At 38.7% G+C, this 22,939-nt stretch overlaps 7 protein-coding genes across 7 annotated transcripts; 5 read left to right on the top strand and 2 right to left on the bottom strand.

Moving 5' to 3' along the window:
- The first annotated feature begins 4,072 nt into the window (after positions 1-4,072).
- On the top strand, positions 4,073-6,890 carry LOC9318677 (probable serine/threonine-protein kinase At5g41260). Its single transcript, XM_021033592.1, has 10 exons — positions 4,073-4,195; positions 4,296-4,516; positions 4,814-4,949; positions 5,060-5,193; positions 5,281-5,386; positions 5,468-5,553; positions 5,731-5,952; positions 6,035-6,181; positions 6,265-6,378; positions 6,455-6,890. Exons 1-10 carry the CDS (start codon positions 4,114-4,116, stop codon positions 6,683-6,685), a joined length of 1,479 nt encoding a protein of 492 aa, XP_020889251.1. The 5' UTR covers positions 4,073-4,113; the 3' UTR covers positions 6,686-6,890.
- A 101-nt stretch (positions 6,891-6,991) lies between these two features.
- Positions 6,992-9,261, bottom strand: LOC9320789 (transcription factor MYB1). Its single transcript, XM_002882563.2, has 2 exons — positions 8,651-9,261; positions 6,992-8,069 (listed from the first exon to the last, which is right to left on the bottom strand). The coding sequence occupies exons 1-2, from the start codon at positions 8,973-8,975 to the stop codon at positions 7,234-7,236; spliced, it is 1,161 nt and encodes a 386-aa protein (XP_002882609.1). The 5' UTR covers positions 8,976-9,261; the 3' UTR covers positions 6,992-7,233.
- Positions 9,262-11,365: 2,104 nt separating this feature from the next.
- On the top strand, positions 11,366-14,828 carry LOC9320788 (laccase-7). The gene is made up of 6 exons (XM_021030427.1): positions 11,366-11,627; positions 11,961-12,112; positions 12,632-12,876; positions 13,224-13,352; positions 13,444-14,397; positions 14,523-14,828. Exons 1-6 carry the CDS (start codon positions 11,535-11,537, stop codon positions 14,651-14,653), a joined length of 1,704 nt encoding a protein of 567 aa, XP_020886086.1. The 5' UTR covers positions 11,366-11,534; the 3' UTR covers positions 14,654-14,828.
- Positions 14,829-15,209: 381 nt separating this feature from the next.
- On the top strand, positions 15,210-16,758 carry LOC9320787 (transcription termination/antitermination protein NusG). Its single transcript, XM_002884675.2, has 4 exons — positions 15,210-15,679; positions 15,892-16,070; positions 16,155-16,518; positions 16,597-16,758. The coding sequence occupies exons 1-4, from the start codon at positions 15,293-15,295 to the stop codon at positions 16,678-16,680; spliced, it is 1,014 nt and encodes a 337-aa protein (XP_002884721.1). The 5' UTR covers positions 15,210-15,292; the 3' UTR covers positions 16,681-16,758.
- Positions 16,759-16,859: 101 nt separating this feature from the next.
- On the top strand, positions 16,860-18,773 carry LOC9320786 (60S acidic ribosomal protein P0-3). The gene is made up of 5 exons (XM_002884674.2): positions 16,860-17,327; positions 17,411-17,479; positions 17,795-17,893; positions 17,989-18,381; positions 18,478-18,773. The coding sequence occupies exons 1-5, from the start codon at positions 17,073-17,075 to the stop codon at positions 18,628-18,630; spliced, it is 969 nt and encodes a 322-aa protein (XP_002884720.1). The 5' UTR covers positions 16,860-17,072; the 3' UTR covers positions 18,631-18,773.
- A 194-nt stretch (positions 18,774-18,967) lies between these two features.
- LOC9318676 (lectin) lies at positions 18,968-20,450 on the top strand. The gene has a single exon (XM_021033409.1). The coding sequence runs from the start codon at positions 19,209-19,211 to the stop codon at positions 20,244-20,246; it is 1,038 nt and encodes a 345-aa protein (XP_020889068.1). The 5' UTR covers positions 18,968-19,208; the 3' UTR covers positions 20,247-20,450.
- A 116-nt stretch (positions 20,451-20,566) lies between these two features.
- On the bottom strand, positions 20,567-22,858 carry LOC9320785 (mediator of RNA polymerase II transcription subunit 27). The gene is made up of 7 exons (XM_002882562.2): positions 22,351-22,858; positions 22,093-22,258; positions 21,470-21,920; positions 21,320-21,379; positions 21,169-21,237; positions 21,029-21,072; positions 20,567-20,940 (listed from the first exon to the last, which is right to left on the bottom strand). The coding sequence occupies exons 1-7, from the start codon at positions 22,622-22,624 to the stop codon at positions 20,796-20,798; spliced, it is 1,209 nt and encodes a 402-aa protein (XP_002882608.1). The 5' UTR covers positions 22,625-22,858; the 3' UTR covers positions 20,567-20,795.
- Positions 22,859-22,939: the final 81 nt, after the last annotated feature.

Raw genomic sequence — 22,939 nt, 5'->3', positions numbered from 1 at the left:
AATAATCGTATAATTGTATAAAGTATAAACGTTGATCTTTTCAAAAAAACAGTATATATTGGTCTTCAACTATTTAATTTTGTGGGGGACGTGCCTTTAGTCAAGTGGTTAAGTCTACCTGATTTCGCTTTTCCCATCGGAGTTCGACTCCAGTAAATCGCGTTACCCCGCGAAATAGGGATTGGCTATGGATCGGGCTAGGCCTGGGCAAAAAACCCGTACCCGAGTACCCGAACCGGAACCGACCCGAAAAACCCGGTTCGGGGCGGGTACGGGTATGTAAGTTTTACACTGCTGGGTTCTATTATTACTTACCTGTGGGTATCGGGTCGGGTTCGGGTTTTACCCGATACCCGATGGTGTAAACCGAAAACCCGATTAGCTTAGGTTTTAGTCTCAAACCCACTTTACCTTTTGTCGATTTAGCTTCTTCGCTTCCTCTATTCCCGTCGATTCTTCGCTTCCTCTATTCCTCTATTCCCGCCGATTAAAAACCCTAGTTCTCTACTCTCTCCTTTATCAATCATCATTTACCACAGTTTTCATTTTCGATTCAAACCTGGAAACTCAAACGACAAACCCCACACCGTCTCTGGTCACTTCTCCACCGTCCGCCTTGTCGAGAAACCGTTCAGAGGTAATTTCCGGTTTCACTAGTCCATGATCTCTCTCTGATAAGTACTAAGAGAAAAGTACTTATTTGTCTTAATACTTTGTTTTTGTCTTTGAATTCAGAATGACTTTGAATTGTGACAGCCACTCATTTGTTTTTGTCTTTTAATTTTGAATGACACAATTTTTTTTGTCTTTGAATTGTGAATGACTTTGAATTGTGTTGAGTTGCAGATGGCGTCTTGTGATGAACCAAAAGATAAAAATGTTCCAATGGACCATGAAGATAATATGACAGACGAAGAGTTTGAAACTCCTACTTCTAGCAAGGCAAACAAGAGGAAAGACAATGCAGGGGCAGGGGGTAGTGGTTGTAAGTCAACTAAGAGGGCAAGGTCTTGGGTTTGGGATCATTTCACCAGAAAAGAGAAGGTTGCAGACAAATGTAATTGTAATTACTATGGGAAAGAGTTAGCGTGTCCAACCAAGTCTGGAACCTCCACGTTGAAGAAGCATATTGAAAATACCTGCAAGGCATTCCAGGTATGGAAAAGTGCTAATATACATCAAACTCAAACAGTTTTAACTCCTGATGGTCCTGGTGGTTGTGTTAGGGTTAGTAAGGTCAGTGAAGCAGTTTTTAAAGAAGCATCTAATGAGCTGTTAGTTTTAGCTGAGTTACCATTAGCTTTTATAGAGTGCTTAGCTTGGAGACATTTTTGCTCCAAAGTTCAATTGTATAAGCCTCATTCTCGGAGAACAGCTACAAGAGAGATTGTTGAGGTTTATGTCACTAAGAAAGCTGCCATGAAGAAGATTATCGAGAAAAATAAGCAGAGGCTGTCATTGACTACAGATATATGGGTTTGTCCCAATACTTCAGCTAGTTATATGGTAGTAACAGCTCACTTTATTGATAATATGTGGGAGTTGAAGAAGTTGATAATAAGCTTCAAGCATGTAGAAGATCATAAGGTTCAGACAATATGTGATACTCTTATGGCTTGTTTAGCTGAGTGGGGTATAAAGAGAATATTCTGCATCACTGTTGATAATGCTACAGCCAATAGTTCAGCTATGACCAAATTCAAGAAAGAAATGTTGTGGGTGTATGGAAGTGAAGCTTTGATACTTAAAGGTGAGTATTTGCATTTGCGGTGTGCTACTCACATTCTGAATTTGGTGGTGAAGGAAGGATTAACAGAGATTGATAGCTGTGTGGCTGCTATTCGCAATGGCATCACCTATGTGAGGTCTTCGACACCTAGACTGAAATCTTTTGATTTTAGAGTTGAAACAGGGAAGCTGCAAAGGGGAAGCCTACCTTTAGATGTCAAGACCAGATGGAATTCGACATATCTCATGCTAGACCAAGCTCTAAAGTTCAGTGTAGCATTTGAGAGGATGGAGGCTGAGGATAAACCATATAATGATTACTTTCAGGAAAAAGAGGATGGAACAAAGAGGATTGGACCAGCTGTGAGAGATGACTGGGAGAAAGTTGACAGGTTAGTTCAGATTCTTGAGATTTTCTATAAGTCCACATTTGTTCTTTCAGCTTCAAACTATGTTGCAGCTCATAAACTCTACAATGAGATAGTTTCCATTACTAGAAACCTAGGTGCATTAAGATACAATGATGATGGCCTAAAGAATAAAGCCGAGGCTATGTTAGCAAAGTTGGGTAAGTATTGGGATGCATTTGGGGAGAAAGTTGAAATGAATAGACTTGTGATAGTGGCAAGTGTGTTTGACCCGAGGAAGAAAATGAAATTTGCTGAGTTATGTTTTGAAAGGCTATATGGTAAAGGTACTGTGGAGGCTACTCATCTTTCAGATTCAGTTTATGGCATCATCACTGATTTGTATGATGAGTATACAAGAAACAGTTTAGCTAATAAAACTGGTAGTGGTAGTGGTACTGCTGGGTCATCTACGCAGTCAGAAAATGCATGGAGCCAGAGTCAGTCTCAGTCTCAAGATCAAGGTGCAAGTGATTTTTCTGAGAGACCAGTTTTGCGTAATGGTTTTTTATATGAAAATATGGAAAACGTGTTTGATGAGATTGTGAAGGAAACAAGATTGAGCAATACATCTAATGAGGTGGACGTGTATTTGAAAGAGAATGTGGAGACTCCAGTCATTCTAAAAGGCACAGAATATGATTTGTTATCTTGGTGGAAGGTCAATACTGGGAAGTATCCGATTCTCTCACTCATTGCTAAAGATATACTTGCAATGCAAGTCTCATCCGTAGCATCAGAATCCGCATTTAGCACAAGTGGTAGAGTTGTGAGTCCTTTCAGGAGCTGTCTCTCACATTACATGGTGGAAGTGTTGATGTGCGTTGAGCAATGGCTAAAATGTGAAATCCATATCAATGAAAGAGGCGTCTCCACAATACAACAACTACTTAAGGACATCACGTTGGAAGATGATCTTATGAGAAGTAAGTTCTGATTCTATTCTCTTTTTACTTCTAACATCATGTTATGATATTGTGATTCTAATTCATGTTCTTTCATTTTTTTATAGAGCATGAACTAGGTGAACCAGAATTTGTTTTCAATATGCAAGGTCAAGGAGCTGATAGCCTTTAAAATGAATGAGTGAGATACAAAGGTTAGTCATCAACGTGAGTGAGATACATAGATTATGTAAGAGTGAGATTGCATGCTGATTTCTGAGTCTCTGACATTTGTTTACTTGTATAGGTTCATGCGGGTCAAGGAGAGTGAGATTGTCTACTTCTAGTTTTCATGAATGTGTAATGTGTCCTCTCCAGTTTTCTACTTCGGCACTTCTTCTTGTCAACTTGTCTTTTTTTCTTGGATTTGAATCATGTGTATTTGAAATGTTCTATGTATTTTATGTCTTTAAGACTTTTAACTCTTTATATTTGGATGATTTGAATTGGATGTTTAAGACGTATTTAAATGCTTTAGGTTTTATTCTGTTCAATTAGAGTGTAACAGAAGAACCACAATGTAAAAAATTTATACCACAGTGTAAACGGGTAGAAAATACCCGTACCCGACCCAAAACAAGCAAGAACCGAATTTTTTGGATTTTTACCGGTTCTGAAATTTGATACCCGAACCGACCCGAACCCGACCATACCCGATCCGAAACCGAACCGTTATTTTCAGTTTACCCTATTGGGTCCTAGATTACCATACCCGACATACCCGTACCCGATCGGGTTTTATCCGAACCCGACCCGCGGACCCGAATGCCCAGGCCTAGATCGGACCTTGTCGATTAAAAAAAAAAAATAAAACTATTTAATTTTGTGTTATATAAATAAGGATTTTGTCTATTTTACCACTTTCTCCGTAAAACTTTCCAAAAATATTCTCTTGGAAAAAGAAAAAAAAAATATGAGTTTATTTCTTTAAACAATAATTTATTTTTTGCCGGAGGCGGGAGTTTTTTAACCAAGCACTTCAAGTTTTTCTCCACCGGTGAAACTATTGTCACCGACCTTCTTCATCACCGACGATGGGCTGCATTTGTTTCAAACCTTGGCGTCGATCGCCTTCTCCGTCGATTACATCCACCGTCACTGTCATCGACGATCTAGGTAAAATCCGACGAATTCGCCAGCAGCCACTCCTCTTTTTGCGTTAATTAGATTCTGAAGAAGACGATGATCGAGAACTAACCTAATAGTTTCTCTGCAGATAACAACGAAGAAGATGAAGGAAGTACTTGTCCGATTTTCCGGGAATTCAGCTTGGAACAGTTGAGAGTCGCAACTGACGGATTCTCCGCCGGCAACATCGTGTCGGAGCACAACGAGAGGGTTCCTAACATCGTCTACAAAGGGAAGCTCAAAGACGGAAGAAAGATCGCCGTCAAACGGTTTCAAAGGCTTTCATGGCCTGATTCTTTCGAATTCACCGTTCGTCCTTTACCCATTATTGATTCGTTTGGTCCTTCACTTTAATTGAATTAGGTTTTAAATCGGATGAAATTAGTGAATTGCATAAGATTTGACTAGTGATCTTAAGCTTGAAGCCCAAAGTTTTGCCGATTGTTTCATCTGATTTGACTTTATTGGTTGTTATTTCCGTGATACTTCTTCTGGATTCTGATGTTGCAGAGGAAACAACTTTCAAATCTTTTTGACTTGGTAAATATTCTAAGCTTGGTCTGTTGCAGAGGCAAATTTCTTGAATGTGGCATACTTGTTTTACAGGAAGAAGCACAAGCTGTTGGGAGGTGTAGGAGTGAGCATATGGCCAATTTGATCGGTTGTTGCTCAGAAGGTCACGAGAGGTTGCTCGTTGCTGAGTACATGCCTAATGGAACACTTGCTAAGCATCTCTTTCACTGTGAGTCTCAACTTTTTAACTTCTTGATGATTAACTCTCATCTCTTTTGGCCTTAACTTTACTATAGAGTTTCCTTATTGTGTGACTCTAAAATAGGTTTTTTTTTTCAGGGGAGAAAAGACCAATGAAATGGGAAATGAGATTAAGGGTTGCGTTACATACTGCAACAGCCTTGGAGTACTGTAATGATATGGGAATAGATTTGTATCACGATCTTAACACCTACAGAATATTGTTTGATAAGGTTTTTCTCTTCTAAAGATATTTCATACGCGGTCCGTTTGATGACAGTAATCATTATCATAAGTTATTTATATAAGTGTTGGAACAGGTTGGGAATCCTAGGCTGTCTTGTTTCGGTCTCATGAAGTGTAGCCGAGAGGGAAAGAGCTATAGTACCAACTTGGCATTTGCTCCTCCTGAATATTTACGTCTAGGTGTGTGTTTTACATTTAATTTTCTCCAGAGAAAACTTCATCAGCTGAAATCTCATACAAGTTTTTTTCTTCTTTTGTTAGGTACTGTGATACCGGAGAGTGTCACATTTAGCTTCGGGACCTTGTTACTGGATCTTATGAGCGGCAGACATATTCCACCTAACCATGTAACTTTCTTCTCACAAAGCAGAATGTCTCTTGGTCCTCAAGGTGTCAAATAGTAGAAGTAAATTGGCTCTTTGTTCACTAGACTGTGATAAGTTGCATCCTGAGGCATGATTTATACTATATACATGATGTATCTTGAGCTGTTTCATTGAATTTTAGTTTTTCTGCCATTCCAGGCACTTGATCTATTCCGTGGTAAAAACTATTTGGTGCTAATGGATTCAGCTCTGGATGGTCAATTCTCTGATGAGGATAGAACAGAACTAATCCATCTAGCTTCCCGCTGTTTCCGGCCTAAACCAGACGAGAGACCAAGTATAAAGTTTCTTATGTCTGCTCTTTCAAGACTTGAGAAACGAGCTGAGTTATGGCCCAACGTCAACGAAGAAAACATTCCTGTAAGTCATGACTACATTAAATCTTCCAAGGTTTCCGCTTCTGCAGACTTTCTTATGTGTACATGGGACTTCATAATGACAGACTCCATCAGACACTAAACCTGCAACAAAGGAGCCATTGCGCTTGACCCCTTTCGGAGAAGCATGCTGGAGAGTGGATCTGAGTGGTATACACGAACTACTCGAGAAACTCGGGTATGGAGAGGATGATGTGGTGGTCACAAATGAGGTACATATTTATATTTTTTAGAGAAACATAATCTCTTTCGACACATCTCAATATCACATCGTGAGAAAAAAAAAATGCTGCAGTTCTCATTCCAAATGTGGACGGGTCAAATGCAAGAGAATATGGATTACAAGAAGCATGGAGATGCCGCATTTCGTGCTAAAGATTTTGAAACAGCAATCGAATTTTACACAGAGGTATCATTTTGAATCATCAAGAAACCATCTTCTTTTACATTATCTATAAAGATATGAATTTTTTTCGTATAAACAGTTCATGAGTGGAGCACCAGTGGTATCACCAACAGTATTAGCCAGACGGTGTCTATGTTACCTAATGAGCTATATGTTCCGCGAGGCTCTAAGTGATGCGATGCAAGCTCAGGTCGCATCGCCAGAGTTTTCAATCGCTCTCTACTTACAATCGGCTTGTCTTTTAAAGCTTGGAATGGAGGCTGAAGCTAAAGAAGCTCTTAGACATGGCTCTTCTCTCGAAGCTTTTTAGAGTTACAGCAACAAGAACATCAACAACAAAAAAAAAAGCCAGATTTGTACAGATTCTTTCTCTGCATACGTATACATATACGTATTTAGAAATGTGAATACACACATAGAACTTTTATACATGTTTGCTTCTTTGACTTGATTTGAGAGAATCTTGGTGTATCATCAGTTTTTGTGTGCTAAAACCCGGATTTTCTTGCCGTTTTCCCTAGATCTTAACTGGATTGTGGTGTTTTTTACTACACGTTCACACTAATTGGCAGTGTTATGATATTGATCATCATTGTCGGCTTGTTGTGAAGGCATGTTGCAAAGTGAAACAACCATTATGATATGTTAATGCAGACGCCAAACAAGTCACAAAGAAGTTGAAGACACTGTGGTCTCTACTCGATTTCAGAACTATAGAAACTATTTTTACTCAATTACATCGCAACTTACAAGTAAAACTCAAGCTCTCCGAGATCAAGAGTAAATAAAAAATAAATGTAAAGAAATCTCAAAAAAATAAAAGAAAAATCTCAGACTCTGTTTTTGTTCTGCCAGTTTTTATGTGGACAGGACATTGGTTATGTTCTTCCCCCGTTGAGATACAAGATAATGATCTCGATGACCCCTTGAGCCTTGAGGCCTTAACCGACCAGCTGCTTCTTCCATCACCCTCACGCTGCTACTCTCTAAACCGCTTCTCAGCCAAGCGAGGCTGCTTATATCCGTTACTATAGCAGCTAATTCGCAACTCGGAAACGTTGGTGGGTCTAAGTAATCCACAAACTCTGGACCCAACAATGAGTCTTGCTGAACGGGATTGTTGCTGCAACAACCACCTCCACATGTTTGAGGCACAAACCGTTCACTGTAAGCTCCTTCAAGCAATCTTAGCATTGCTGTGTCTTGTTTAGATGATTGGAGCTGATTTTGGTCTTGTATATGTGGAGAAGATAATCCTTCCATATGATTGTAAGCATTAAAAGAACTGAGCCGAGCCACTGGGCGGAAAAGCGTTGGAGGATCATTACCGTCTTGCCTAGAAATACCTTCTTCGTTTGATTTCTCTACGCATTGTTCTTCAGACATTTCCATGGAGGTAGCTTCTTTGCCTTCTGAAGAAACAATTGGAGTAGTTACATGGCCACCACCGCCTGAAGATAAAGTTTCTTCTGATGAGGCTATTGTAGTCGTTCTGTTAAATCCAGAATCTTCCATGACTAAGCTTCCAGTTCCTGTATTCTTCGCCTTTTCAAAGTCCATGAATCGACGTCTTAAAGTGGAGTTCCAGTGGTTCTTGATAGCATTATCTGTTCTTCCCGGGAGGAGCTTCGCGATTGCAGCCCATTTGTTTCCGTGGGTGGCATGTGCTGCGATGATAGCCTGATCTTCTACCTCTTCATAAACCCCAAAAAAAAGAGAACAAAGAAGTGCCTGGTTTAGTGTTCCAGAAGCAATGTTATTAAACAAGAACACAGAAACTTGGGAGTAATCTTCTAATGCACACACACCTTTAGGAACTTGTACCTCGCAACACCAAATTCAAACAAAAATCTACAGCTAAGTAATTTCCCCTAAATAAACCGTGTTTCGATCAGCTATAACAATACAACTAGAGGTAGTCAAATGGTATTCAACCTAACTTTGTTGTTCTTTTGGGATTCAAGGAGCAGAGCAAAGTCCACAAAAACTTAAAATCTCAAACTTTAAAACAAAGATCCAAAGGCTACTCTTTTCTTAAAAAAAAAACATTTCTTTCAGTTTGTATCGAAACGGACTAGTGATCTCGCAGCCAAGTTCACATTTCACAACCAACCACAAGGTTGCTCAGTTCTCGAAAAGACAGCATAAGAACCCTAGATTCCTCAATTCAACACAGATGAATCAAAATTCAAGAAAAAAAAAAGATCACAAGAACATTCCGATCGAAACATGGAATCACCAATTGAGATCGAAAACTAGCAAAAGAGAGAAATACCAGTAAATGAATTGCGTATAAGATTTGGATTGAGCTGATTACACCAACGGAGACGACAAGACTTGCCTGAACGACCAGGAATACTCCGAGCGATCAAACTCCAATTCCTCGCTCCAAACTTCTTAACGAGCTCACTCAACACACCATCCTCCTCCGGCGACCACGGCCCTTTAACTCGCTCTCTTCCTCCTCTCCCGCTCGTCCCTTCTCCCACATCGCCGCCATCATCAGCGCAATCTCCTCTGTCACCTGACACCTCCGCCGATTCTTCCACCTCCCTTCTTACTCCCGTCGTCTCCGATCGTCTCACGATCTCTGCATCCATAAGCTTCCCTTCTCTCTCTCTCTCTCACCTACCGGATTTAACTGTAAAAGCGTTGGGTCTCGTTGAGGTCGCGTGAACACACTCGCTCTTTCGACTAGATTCGTAGGGCTTGTGTTTCGGGGGATCTTTTAATTACTCTTTCACCCTTCTAAATGCCATTTACTTTATTACCCTTTAATGTAATCCTCTGTCTTAACTTTTGGTCAACCTTTTTTGTGGGATATTTAGGTAATTCACTTAAAACGGAAGATCTTCGGAAGTTGATGACTTTCTTCTATGGCGGGAAATTTCATTACTACTTTTATTGGGCCTATTGAAGCCCATTCTTCACTATATCAGGCCTCTTTATGACCCATTCGATGGATGATGAAAATGATAAGGAAACTTCTTTCTCTACCCAAGAAGGCTAGAATCTTAGACTTCTGGTTTACCATTCACCGTTAAATTTCTAAAGTAAATAACAAAATAATTCGTTTCATGTTAATGAGATAACAATATCGTCTCATCTTTCATTATTTTGTCTTTTATCAACCCAAATTTTGAGATGTTTACAATTTTCTATTTTTGGAAATTATTGGAGATTTGTGTTTTCTTTAAAACTATGTATTCTGCATTTAATAATTTTAAATACTAGTTGAAATCCGGTTGATAAATTTGTCTTCCCTGTCATGGTAATTCACGTTTTGTTGATAAATTTAGTAGTTTAGATATCTAGATGTTTCATGAATCAATTCGATTCATGAATCCTAAAGAGTAGAATAATCTTTAAAGAGTAGTTTGTTGATCTTTTGTTGTTTTAAAACAATATTTTGTAAGACATTGTTAAAGACATTTTTTGCTTAAGTTTCTTTACAATTATGCATCTTTTTAGAGCGATCCTTTTTTTTTCCTCGCATGTGGCCCTCAAAATCGTTGCTACGGCTCTGTATATACTGATCTCGTAAAAGAATGATTAACTGGAACAACTAGGTCGAGAGAAAACAGTTGTCGCCTCCAATATTATAAGAAAAAGACAGATATTGTAGTAAAAGGAGAGAGTTATGTTATACATATATGATGTTGACTAGGGAAAAAAAATCATACAGAGATATGATTATGTGAAACGTATATAGAAACTGTATAAGTTATCTACACAAAAAAATACAACACGTTTCTCGAAGGTATTGTAAAGTTGACTTGGATTGGATGCTTTCAAGTTTCAACTTGATGAAACATATGGACCGTTTCTATGCACGAAGCAAAATTCTTCATTTTATAAAATTAAATATGTAAGTAAACAAATTAATATCATAGTGGGAACTTTTTATAATGAATTTTATCAATAGTTGAAAAAATAATTTCACAATAATACTACAACTGTCATATTATTCTGAGACAAAATCCATTGGCCTGTGCCTGGAGTGCGTCGCATGTATTGTTTTTGCATTTAAATAAAAGTCTAAAGCAAATTTTGGATTCGTTGATTCCATAATTTTATCGAATTCGATGAACTAATTTTAAGTATACGATCTCTTATGATTCTTGGATACGGACCACTGGTTTTGTTGTTTCTACCTTTTCAATGTTTAACTTTAGATTTGGATTATTTTTGATATTAAATATATTCATCGCTACATGGATTTTGCAAATTCAGAAATGTTCAGTTTTATTATAAATCTGTCACTAAATTTGTGGTTGTTACTTAGATGTCAAATTAGATAAGTAGTTGTCTATATTGGACTTGTAATACGAATTATATTGAATTGAGGTTGATTGTGTTGAGAAGCAAAGAATTTGATGACTTTTGTAATTTGTTTATGAAAAAATATAAACTAAAATAATAAAGGGAGTAATCAGCTGTTAGAAATTTAGACAACGATGTCTCTACTAACAGATTGAAAATTACTTATGGGCATTTAGCTTCGCTAGCAAGAAATATTTCAATATCTACATAAACACATGCACATACGTAGACAAATATACAAACACCTAATTGATTATGCTAGAGAACAGTGGTCGATGGTCTGGTCCATATATATAAATTAGTTCTAAATTATGCAAAAAAATCATAAACAAATTTTAAGAAGCATACATTAAAATGAAGAATTGACTATACATTTATTATTTAAATTACACACTAGCTATTAATAATTGTAAGGGATTTTTTATTATATAAAAACATATCGTATTTTAGTTTAATCTTCTATAGCCATTTTTAAACAACAATATTTCACACAAAAATAAATAATAAAAGAGAAACGAACTACGAAAGTTGAAAAACTATCAAAATGATGTGGCAGTAACATTGGATAGAACTTACGTAGCTAGTTAAAGTTCTAAAGAAAACCAAACAACCAAAATATAAATATAATAACACATATTGAGAATCATGGAATAATTGTATATTCAAACCATTATATTAGACAACCCTAATTAACATCAAATATTTAGTCCTTCGTTAGTTACCACTCTGCATTCTATAAATTATTAAGTAGAACCACAAGTCTCGTTGCTTCAATATCTCCATAACACGTTTCTCTCTTTCTCTACTAGCTCTCCCTCATCTTTTTTTCTCTAGAGATGGAGGGTGTTAGGGTTTCTCTTGCTTGCGCTCTATTTCTTTTCGCAGTCTCTTCGATAGCTTCTGCCGCCATTGTCGAACACACCTTCAACGTAATTGTCTCCTCCTTTTTTTCTTTCTTGCCTCATATCTTCTTCCTCTAATATTGATTTATATTGGCATGTATATTATTTGATCTATTTTATATCACTACATAAAAAAACTAGATATATTGTTTTATTGACATGTTGATTATTTTTGTATCGGTTCAAAATTTGTAACAAGATTATATAAGTTGAAAATGAAATTCATGTGTTTGCCAAATGTTTTTTATTTGATCTTATAATCTTAGAATATTGTGAAATATGATCAGTTTATTTTACCAACTAGTACGACCATTGACCTAGCGATTTCGCTAACGACGTGAGATACTTGGATTTTGCCAGGTACAAAACTTAACGCTGTCTAGGCTGTGCAAACGGCAATTGATAACGGTAGTTAACGGAAGCCTACCTGGACCAACAATACGCGTCAAGGAGGGTGACTCGCTCGTTATTCACGTCCTAAACAATTCCCCTCACAACATCACAATTCATTGGTACTCGATTATTTAATTAACCTCGTTTTATTTTAATTGCTTAACTAATGAATTAACCTCGTCTAACATTAATAATTGCTTAACTAATATCTATGATTACGTTTTGGTTTTTTTGACTTTACTAGAGACGTTACCCTTTCACAGTCTCTTATTTGTTTAACTTTTTTCGCATAGTATTCAATTGTGTTTTCGGAATAGAAAAACAAAAAAAAAAAAAACTTGGAGTGTAATCATTTCCGTTCTTCTTATTTTCTTTATTTTAACGGTTTTCGGGTTATGAAATTACAGAATTGTTTTTTTCTAAAAGAAGAAGATATTTTCTTTTGTTCAAATCAGCACTGCAGGTTCAAATTCGTTATATATATATATAGTATCAACAAATTGAATGATTTTCTATGTTTTGTTTGTGTGTGTTATATATAGGTTTAGTTTATACGGTAGTGCATGATTTTTTTGTGTTATGTTCGATGAAATTGTTTAAATATGAATATCTTAATATATTTTGTGTTCATGACGCAGGCACGGGATCTTCCATAGACTAACAGTTTGGGCAGATGGACCGAGTATGATAACGCAGTGCCCAATACAGCCTGGCCATAGATACGCTTACAGATTCAACATCACCGGCCAAGAAGGCACCTTGTGGTGGCACGCTCACGCGTCTTTCCTACGCGCCACCGTATACGGTGCTCTTGTCATCCGACCTAAATCCGGTCACTCTTACCCGTTTCCCAAACCTCACAAAGAAGTTCCCATCTTATTCGGTGCGTCGATATAGTAAATCTTTATTAAAACACACACACAAAAATATCTGGATATACACTTATACAGTTAAAAGCTAGATCAACAAACTGATGTGTTGCTAAATGCTAAAAAAATGTGTCTTATTCTTCAATTTACAACTTTTTGTATTTGGTTGATATCAAAATATTTTAATAGTTAATCGAACGCACACGTTAGTAATTCAGTTGGTGAATGACGCGAAGGACGTTGGTCCTTGTCTTTTAAAATTGAAACTTCTATTGTATTGGCCAAATTAAAGTCTTCTATGTTTTTCTAAAAATATTTTTTATACAAATAGTTTGTATAACAATAATATTTTAATAAACAGGTGAATGGTGGAACACCGATGTAGTCGCGTTAGAGGAGGCAGCAATCGCCACCGGAGTTCCTCCAAACAATTCCGACGCTTATACGATCAATGGCCTTCCCGGAAACCTATATCCATGCTCCAAAGACAGTGAGTCACATACAGATTAATTAATCAGTTTCAAAATTAAGTCCATCAGTTTCCAGATTAATCTTTTCTTTTTGTTTATGAATAAAAATAGGAATGTTTAGTCTAGACGTGGTGAAAGGGAAGAGATACTTACTTCGCATCATAAACGCGGCGATGAACATTCAAATGTTTTTCAAGATAGCCAATCACAGACTGACAGTTGTTGCCGCTGACGCAGTCTACACCGCACCTTATGTCACCGACGTCATCGTCATCGCACCTGGCCAAACCATTGACGCTCTTCTCTTCGCCGATCAGTCCATCGACACTTCCTACTACATGGCTGCTCATCCTTACGCCAGCGCTCCGAGCGTCCCTTTCCCAAACACCACCACTAGAGGCGTCATCCACTACGGTGGCGCGTCGAAAACACGGCGATCAAAGCCGGTGTTGATGCCGAAACTACCTTCCTTCTTCGACACGTTAACGGCCCACAGATTCTACTCCAATCTCACTGCCTTAGTCAATGGACCTCACTGGGTTCCAGTTCCACGCCACGTGGACGAAGAGATGCTCGTAACCATCGGGCTTGGACTAGAGGCATGCGCAGATAACACCACGTGTCCAAAATTCTCAGCTTCTATGAGCAATCACTCTTTCGTGTTACCCAAGAAGCTATCGATTTTGGAAGCGGTGTTTCACGGCGTTAATGGGATTTTCACAGCGGATTTTCCAGACCAGCCTCCGGTTAAGTTCGATTACACGAACCCGAACGTAACCCAAACAAACCCGGGACTTTTGTTCACTCAAAAATCAACTAGCGCCAAGATTTTGAAATTCAACTCGACGGTGGAGGTGGTGTTGCAGAACCATGCGCTTATTGCGGCGGAGAGTCATCCCATGCACCTCCATGGATTCAATTTCCATGTATTGGCTCAAGGGTTTGGTAATTATGACCCGAGCCGTGACCGCAGCAAGTTAAATCTTGTTAACCCGCAATTCCGTAACACATTGGCTGTGCCTGTTGGTGGATGGGCCGTGACCCGTTTTACTGCTAATAATCCAGGTAAACTCTCTATCCAATTCCTTAGTTATACTAAAAATGTAATTAAATAGTTTAGTATTTTACAGAGGCTATATATATTATTGTTGTTTATGCATGAAACCTAAATATTGGTTACATTGTTTCAGGTGCGTGGATTTTCCATTGTCATATCGATGTTCACTTACCATTCGGACTAGGGATGGTACTTGTGGTTGAGAACGGACCTACCAAGGCGACCACCTTGCCACCGCCACCACCGGATCTTCCCAAATGTTAGGCTAGATACAAAAAGGTTTTCTTGAAAACAATAAGAAGAAGATTATTTAGAGCAAAGAAGACAAAAATTTGTCTCAAATTAAGTGAAATTTGTTTACTTTGCTCTCTCAAAATTTGTTTTGATGTAGTCTGTATTAATGAAATTGTATTGTAGTCCATTCATATGTTTACCAATATTTGTGTGTGTTGTGAGTAATTTATATGATTTATTATATCTTCTAAATTTTGTCACTTTTCCAAGTTTTAATTTGATACTTTTGGAAAGAACGTCCGTTGAATCCAAGCGAACCAAACTAAAAGTTGTTCTAGAACATAGTTTTCAATATAATATAGAATTAAATTTCAGTTTCTGATAATTTGCATAACCTAAGAACATTTGTAATCTGGACGTTCTCCAAAAAAATAGTTAATCAATTCAAAATTTTAAAATACAAAAAGTTAATAAATCCCACCATTATCTTTGTAATGAACTTCAGCTTAATTACTACTTCAATCCGGTAATTTTAATCTGGTTTGGTTTCATACCGGTATTTTGGGGTGAACCGGGTTCCCGGTAAAAATTGCCAAAACATTATCCTAAAAATTTCAGAAATAACACAGAGAATTTTATCAACGGAATTTTCCCAAAATAAAACAGAGAATGATGAAGCTGCAAGGGGGACTTCTCCAATGGAGTCGTAGCAGCTTAATCCCGTCGATTTACACACCGATCAACAAAACCCAATTCTCTATCTCCGCCTGTGTTATCGAACGGAATCACCAGCTGACGGCGAAGGAGAGACGGCAGCTCCGGAACGAGCGGCGGGAGAGCAAATCGGGGTATAGCTGGCGAGAAGAAGTTGAAGAAAAGTTGATTAAGAAACCAAAGAAACGGTATGCGACGTGGACGGAGGAGCTGAATTTGGATACTTTGGCTGAGTCCGGTCCGCAATGGTGGGTGGTTAGGGTTTCGAGACTTCGTGGTCATGAGACTGCTCAAATCTTAGCTCGAGCTCTGGCTCGTCAATTCCCTGAAATGGAATTCACGGTAATCGAATTTTACTGGAAATTTGGGTTGTTGTTGGGTCATTTTGAAAGTTTGGATTTTGACATTGAGATTGGATCAAAATGGTATCTTGAGAGTGAAAAAATGTTTAAAGATCTAAACTTTCCTGGATTTGGGTTAGTGTCATCTTGAGAATTTGTGGGGAATTCATAGATTGGTTTTGAAACAAGTGGCTTTTGAATTTGGTTGTCCAGGTTTATGCTCCATCTGTTCAAGTGAAGAGAAAGCTAAAGAACGGTTCTATATCTGTTAAACCGAAACCAGTGTTCCCTGGTTGCATTTTCATCAGATGTATATTGAACAAAGAGATACATGACTCCATAAGAGAAGTTGATGGAGTCGGAGGTTTCATAGGTTCAAAAGTTGGAAATACGTGAGTAGTATTCTCAGTCTCACTCCCACTCTATGTGTGTGTTATGGTCTGTGAATTGATTTGTATCTGCACTCTTTTTTGTAGCAAGAGACAGATTAATAAACCAAGACCTGTAGACGACAGTGACTTGGAAGCTATTTTCAAACAAGCAAAAGAAGCGCAAGAGAAGGCAGACAGTGAGTTCGAAGAAGCACAAAGTGCTGAAGAAGAAGAAGCGAGTTTACTAGCATCACAGCAACTTCTCGCATCATCTAATTCAGAAGTTATTGAGGCTGTAGCAGAATCTAAACCGAAACGAGCCCCGAGAAAGGCTACACTTGCTACTGAAACAAAGGATTCAAAGGCGAAGAAGAAGAAACTCGCAGCGGGTTCTACAGTTCGAGTGTTATCAGGGACATTCGCTGAATTTGTCGGCAACCTAAAGAAACTAAACCGCAAAACTGCAAAGGTAACTAACTTGTAACTTCTTTTAGCTCCTTTGTGTGTTGATAAAAAAGCTGATCAATTTGCACAAATGTGTTTGCAGGCAACGGTGGGATTTACTTTGTTTGGGAAGGAGACACTAGTGGAAATTGACATCAATGAACTTGTTCCTGAGATTCAATCTTAAATAGTTTGTGAATTTTTGGTTTGAAATATAAATCCATGATTACTTCATATGTTTAGGTGTATCTGTTCTGTTAAATTTTGCCATTCGAATACAACGACGCCGTTCTATATCTTCCTTTTGAGAGAAAAGGCTTCTACCTTTTCCACTACTGGTGAAATGGGCCTTAATTTCGAAAAAGGCCCAACAAACAAGAGTCGTTAGATCACCAATGAAGCAAACAGATTTGAACCGTTAGATTAAGGTCACAAAGAAAACCCTAGAGGTTCCCTTATCCTCAGGCCAAATCGTGAACTATATAATGGCTGATACCAAAACCCTAATTTCTTTACGTCAAACTCTCTCTGCACAGAGTTAAATTGAGTTTGTATCGTGGTTTTATCCTTTGAGCGAAAATGGTGAAAGCAACCAAGGCAGAGAAGAAGATCGCCTACGACACCAAGCTATGTCAGCTTATCGATGAGTACACCCAGATCTTGGTCGTTGCGGCCGATAACGTCGGATCGACTCAGCTCCAGAACATCAGAAAGGGTCTTCGTGGAGACTCCGTGGTGCTTATGGGGAAGAACACTATGATGAAGCGTTCCGTTAGGATTCACTCTGAGAACACCGGAAACACTGCAATCCTCAATCTGCTTCCTCTCCTTCAGGTAAAAATTTGAACTTCTCGAAATGATTGAGATTTTTATCGATGCTTTTGTGTTTAGATTGTAATTTGCGATTGTTTTTGTAGGGAAACGTTGGTTTGATCTTTACCAAAGGTGACCTCAAGGAAGTGAGCGAGGAAGTTGCTAAGTACAAGGTTGGCTAATTGATCTTGTTTCATTTCCCCTCATATCTGGTTTGCGAATGTTTGATTGTTACTTTGGATAGTATCTGATGCATAGACGAATCATTTCTTGCTTACATTAGTTTAGTTTCACATATAGATGTTCTGAATTAGCCTTTGTAGCTATGAGTATTACAGTCATCCCAAGTAGAGCTCATCAGTTGTGTAAAATGTTGTTAATTTCTCAATGTGATTGGATTGTGTAATATGTTGAAGCTTTTTCAATATTATTGGGTTAAATTGTTGATGCTTTTTTAATGTGATGGAACTTTTCTTATTATGAATCAGGTTGGTGCCCCTGCTCGTGTGGGTTTGGTTGCTCCAATTGACGTGGTTGTCCAACCTGGCAACACTGGTCTCGACCCATCCCAAACATCTTTCTTCCAGGTTTGCTTAGTCTTACATTGTAATGCTTGAATGTATTCATTTGACTACAAAATCTGAAGTTATTGAAACATGAATGTGGGTTTTGGAATGTTTAGGTTCTTAACATCCCAACCAAGATTAACAAGGGTACTGTCGAAATCATCACCCCAGTTGAGCTTATCAAGCAAGGTGACAAGGTCGGGTCTTCTGAGGCTGCTCTTCTGGCCAAGCTTGGCATCAGGCCTTTCTCATATGGTCTTGTTGTCCAGTCTGTTTATGACAATGGCTCAGTCTTCAGCCCAGAGGTTCTTGATCTTACAGAAGACCAACTTGTGGAGAAGTTTGCTTCTGGTATCTCTATGGTTACTTCCTTGGCTCTTGCTATTTCTTATCCTACCCTTGCTGCTGCACCGCATATGTTCATCAATGCGTACAAGAATGCCTTGGCTATTGCTGTTGCCACCGAGTACACCTTCCCTCAAGCAGAGAAGGTCAAGGAATTCTTGAAGGTTAGTCATTAAATTGTGCTCCTTTTCATGTTATTTCTGAAGTTTGGAGTATTGATTCTGTTTATGTTAACTCACTGTCGTAAATTTGGAATGCAGGATCCAAGCAAGTTTGCTGTTGCTGCAGTAGCGGTGTCTGCTGATGCAGGTGGTGGTGGTGGTGCTCAAGCTGCTGCTAAGGTAGAGGAGAAGAAAGAAGAGTCAGACGAAGAAGACTATGAGGGTGGTTTTGGTTTGTTCGATGAAGAGTAGATTTTGTCTATTAAGGTCTTACCTTTTTGTCGTGGATTATAAGTGTTGCTTCTTTTTTAGTATGTTGGATCTCAATTTTCTTGGATTTGGCCAATTCAGATTTATGTTACTGTCTTTAATATTTTCTGAAGTTTCGTTTTTTTTTCGGATTGCTTTGATAATTTCTTTACATTTTAATCATATATTCCCGATTTAATACCCATCGGACGAAACAGTAAGATTTATCGACGTTTAACATGATAGAATGTAATAAAATTGGGATATAAATCAGAAACGGCATTAAATGATAAAACCTTAGTCAGCAACCACTATGAAAGATTGAGAGAGAAAGTGAGTGTGACTGAGAGCGAATCAAGGTCTCTGCATGAGTTAATGATATTTAACTTTGTCCTTTGCTTTTTCTTCACATAGTTCCACACAAAAACAAGAAAACAACAAACTTAAATACTTGTTGAAAAAATGGAATTCATTCTCGAATCCTAGAAATTCCATTTAGAAGGAGAAGAGTGAGAGGGAGAGAAGAGCTCGTCTCTGTAGCCATTAAATCAGAGAGAAGCAGTTTTAATCCCAGTTAAGCTATGGCGATGTTCAGAACTCTATCTTTTCTGTTCCTTTTATGCTTTCAGATACATGGAACAGCAGGTGTGAATTTCACTTTTTCGTTTGATGGATTCGTAAAATCTCCGAGTTTTGACAAGAGTGTTGCTCTGTTTGGAGATTCCAAGCTGGTCAATGTCAGTTCTTCGATTCAGCTGACTGACTCAGTGAGTCAGAGCGAGGGACGAGTCTTTTATAGGAAACCCATCCATCTATTCAAAGGTAAAGAGAGGAACTCGGTTATTTTCTCGACTTACTTCTCTTTTTCGATGCCCAATGAGATTGGTGATGTCTTGGCTTTTGTAATGGTTCCAAGTTCTTTGGATCTTAGTCTGTTTGGTAAGAAAGATTACAGTTCCTCTGCTTTAGGGTTTCTACTAGAGTATGCAAAGAACGAGACAGTTGTTGCTTTTGAGTTTGATATCTCCAAGAGAGGAAACCGTGCAAGAATCTTAATTGGTAGACCTGAATCTGCTAAAATTAGAAACCTTTCGTTTGTTGGTGACTTGATGATGAACAATGGAGGGACTTTGAACTGTATGATTGAGTATGAGGCAAGTTCTAAGAGAATGATGGTTCGATTCAGAAAACCTGGTTCGATAAAGCTGTTGGATCCGTTCTTCTCATTCTCGGTAGACTTGGAGAAGACTTGGAAAGGTGGTGAAGTCATGGTGGGTTTAAGCTCTGCTAATGGGAACTCTTCCAAGCCACATTTTCTCTATTCATGGAGCTTTGAAATAAGGCATCTTGATCCGATATGGGTGCAACCAACGCCATTTGGACCGAATGAAGGTTTGAAGCCGGACGTTTCCACGGAAGTGGAAGAGGGCCGAGAGAGAAGTGAGTGTATATGGAGAATGCTTGGTACTTTGGTCTTGGGTGCAGTATGTGGAGCCTTAGGGGCAATGTCAGCTATGTATCTTTGGACAATATGCGGTGTTAGGAGGTCAATGGCCGTGGTTCCAGAGGAATGTGCCGTGAGCATTGTGGTCGTTGCTGTTAAAGATGGCAAGAAGTAGTGACAAGTTTGTTTGGCTTTGGTTTTGTTTAAGAAGGTTGTCTTGTGTTGTGGTGTAAATGTAGTACCTTCCTTCCACTTCCTCTGGTGTTATCTTTATTTAGTGTTTCTTCTATCTGCCTCGTTAGTTGCAGGTTTCACATGTAAAATCTCTATGAAAAGAAGCCGTAATCTTATTTGATCTTTGCTAAATTAACTTAGTTTACTGATCTTGCATTTAACATCTTTCTCTATTTCTAGATCGGAACCAAGAATCAGGACCCACTTTGTCTTCTTCTCAATTTTGATATTTATTGCAACAACAACAATGTGAACAGAGAGTTGAAGAAAAAAAGTCGTTGTTCACAGATAAAATCTCTAGAAAGAAGACAACATTCACATGTGTCATCAGTTGCCATTTGCAGTACATGTTACCAGAGAATAGAAAGAAAGAAAGTTAATCTAAACCTCAACATGGAACATCAACAACAAACAAGAGGTGAGAAGAGCAGATACTAAAGAACCATACAAAATGTTATTAGAACTTAGTTCTAACCTAATTACTGGAGTACTACGTATCATCTTGAGAGCAACTGGAGTGGTAAGCTTCACAAACGTCCAGGTTTAATGCAAGAGGCAATTCTTGGTAAGCGCGGTGTAAAGGAGGTAAGATTAGCGCAGACTTTTTATCCATTGCTAATAGCCTTCCACATTTACTGCATCAGAAGAGAAATTAAAAGTTAGTCCATGGAAAACAAGTGTTTTAGAAGAATATTCCAGAAGAATTACGGAGAGACTGCGTACGTGCAAGGTTTGCTAAATAGGGATTCAAAACTGCATATCCATAGCTGCATAAGAAGAAGAGAAAGGTGTTAAGTAACTTCCAGGAAAAAAAAAAGGTTCATGTTATCTAGAGACTGATGTGTGCTTGTAAAATGCTTTACCAGAAGAGAGTAGAGAGCTGTTCCAGTACCAAAGCCGAGGAAATATTGCAAGGCCGTAGCAGCATGTTCCTGCAAGGAAATCTAATTAATGCAAGTTCCCAATCAATCAAAATTTTTAAATTATATGTAATAGCAATCGCATCTCTATTACCGTCATGTGTTTGTAAACATGATAAACCGAGAAGCCTCGCGCATGTAAGTAGCTGCCTCCCTGTAAGGAAGGGATGAAGCAAAAACATGAGTACTTTAAATAATTTCATATGAGTATCAGTATATTCTAATGCAAGGAGGTTGGGAGTACCTCATCTGGGGAGAAGAAAGCAACTGCATCTGGATCAACAGAACCCGCTGGATTCAACGAGACTATAGCTCTGAATAAAGAAGGAAATGATAACTCAATAACAGCAATCTTATCGACAACTTCAGTCTGTAACCCTGATCTCAGCTTACTAGAACTCTGGAAAATAGGTTTCGATCCTTCTGTTGGATCATCACTACCTGACCCAGGTAAAGAGTTAGCTCTTTTAAGCCAGTTCAATCGTCCATAAGTAGAGACCTTCACATTGGGGACCAGCTTCTCTAAACGCGATTGTATATCTGGTAATGTTTTGTAATCAACCGGCTCCTCTCTTCCATTTTCTAATAGGAAATGGGAGGCACGATGTTTTTTTGAGCTTGGTTCCATCTTTAATCCATCATCAATATGAGGGAAGAATCGTCTTTTCTGATCCGTGAAGGCCTTGAGAGCTAACCTACAGTCATTATACACAACACGAGAAAATGGAGAATGCATGAGATTCAGTAGAATTGGTTAGCTGATGAAACTCCAAGTTGGTACCACCAAGATTCACTAACAGCCCTAATATGCCGACTCGAACCTAAACCCTAAGTATGCGTTAAAATGATTAGCAACGAATCTGATACCTGGTTCTATCAACAGCAGAAGCACCAGCTTGGCCAGCAAGCTGTCTTTTCCAAGCATAAGCAACGACAGCACCATCTGGACAAACCAAAGGCATGTGAAGACCCCATGAGTTACTTCTTGACCTAAGTGATTCAGTTAACACTCCAGATTCTTCCAATTTCTTCCCTGAACCAACAATAAACATGATCGATCCTTAAAAGCCCTGATCTAGAGAATCAATCAATACTAATGAAAATGATTCAGTTCTGGTTCAGCACCGATTAAGCGAAGATCCTGAAGATGTTGACGCATGGAGGCGTCTTCTCTGAGAAAGAGCTGAAGAGGCATGTCTGTGTGACGAGGTTGCGAAGCCACGAACATAGCTTCAAGGATACGGTCAGCGCCGAGGCGGATATCGGCGATAACCCTAGCCGCTTGATTGAGTCGTTCCATGGCCTGAGCCACCTGTTTCGGCGGCGCGTCAGATTCCGACTGATTGTTCGCCGCGTCGGCCGAATTATGGAGAAGTTGGGACTGGTGTAGCGTCTGCATAAGCTGTGATTCAAGCACTCTCTTTCGATTTCAATGAAATTGATCTTCTTGACGACGACGGAAGGACGAATGTTTCTCGACTGAGAGAATTTCACGTTCAAATCGCAATCTACCACTTTAGAAGCTGGTAACGCCAGACGCAATGTTGTAGCGTTTGCGTTTCAAAGGCGTTTTTGTTGATATGCTTGCTCCTTATTTTGTTTAATTTATTTCAGTCTGTTAAATTGAGTTTTAAGGCTTCGAGGCTCATGTTGGGCTGAAAATGTTTCTTGTAATCTCAATGTTTTCGGGGCTTTTGGTTTTTTAGCCCATGGA

This window comes from Arabidopsis lyrata (assembly GCF_000004255.2).
Source record: "Arabidopsis lyrata subsp. lyrata unplaced genomic scaffold ARALYscaffold_3, whole genome shotgun sequence".
NCBI classification, from domain to species: Eukaryota; Viridiplantae; Streptophyta; class Magnoliopsida; order Brassicales; family Brassicaceae; genus Arabidopsis; species Arabidopsis lyrata.
This window is presented reverse-complemented; position numbering and strand designations above follow the sequence as displayed.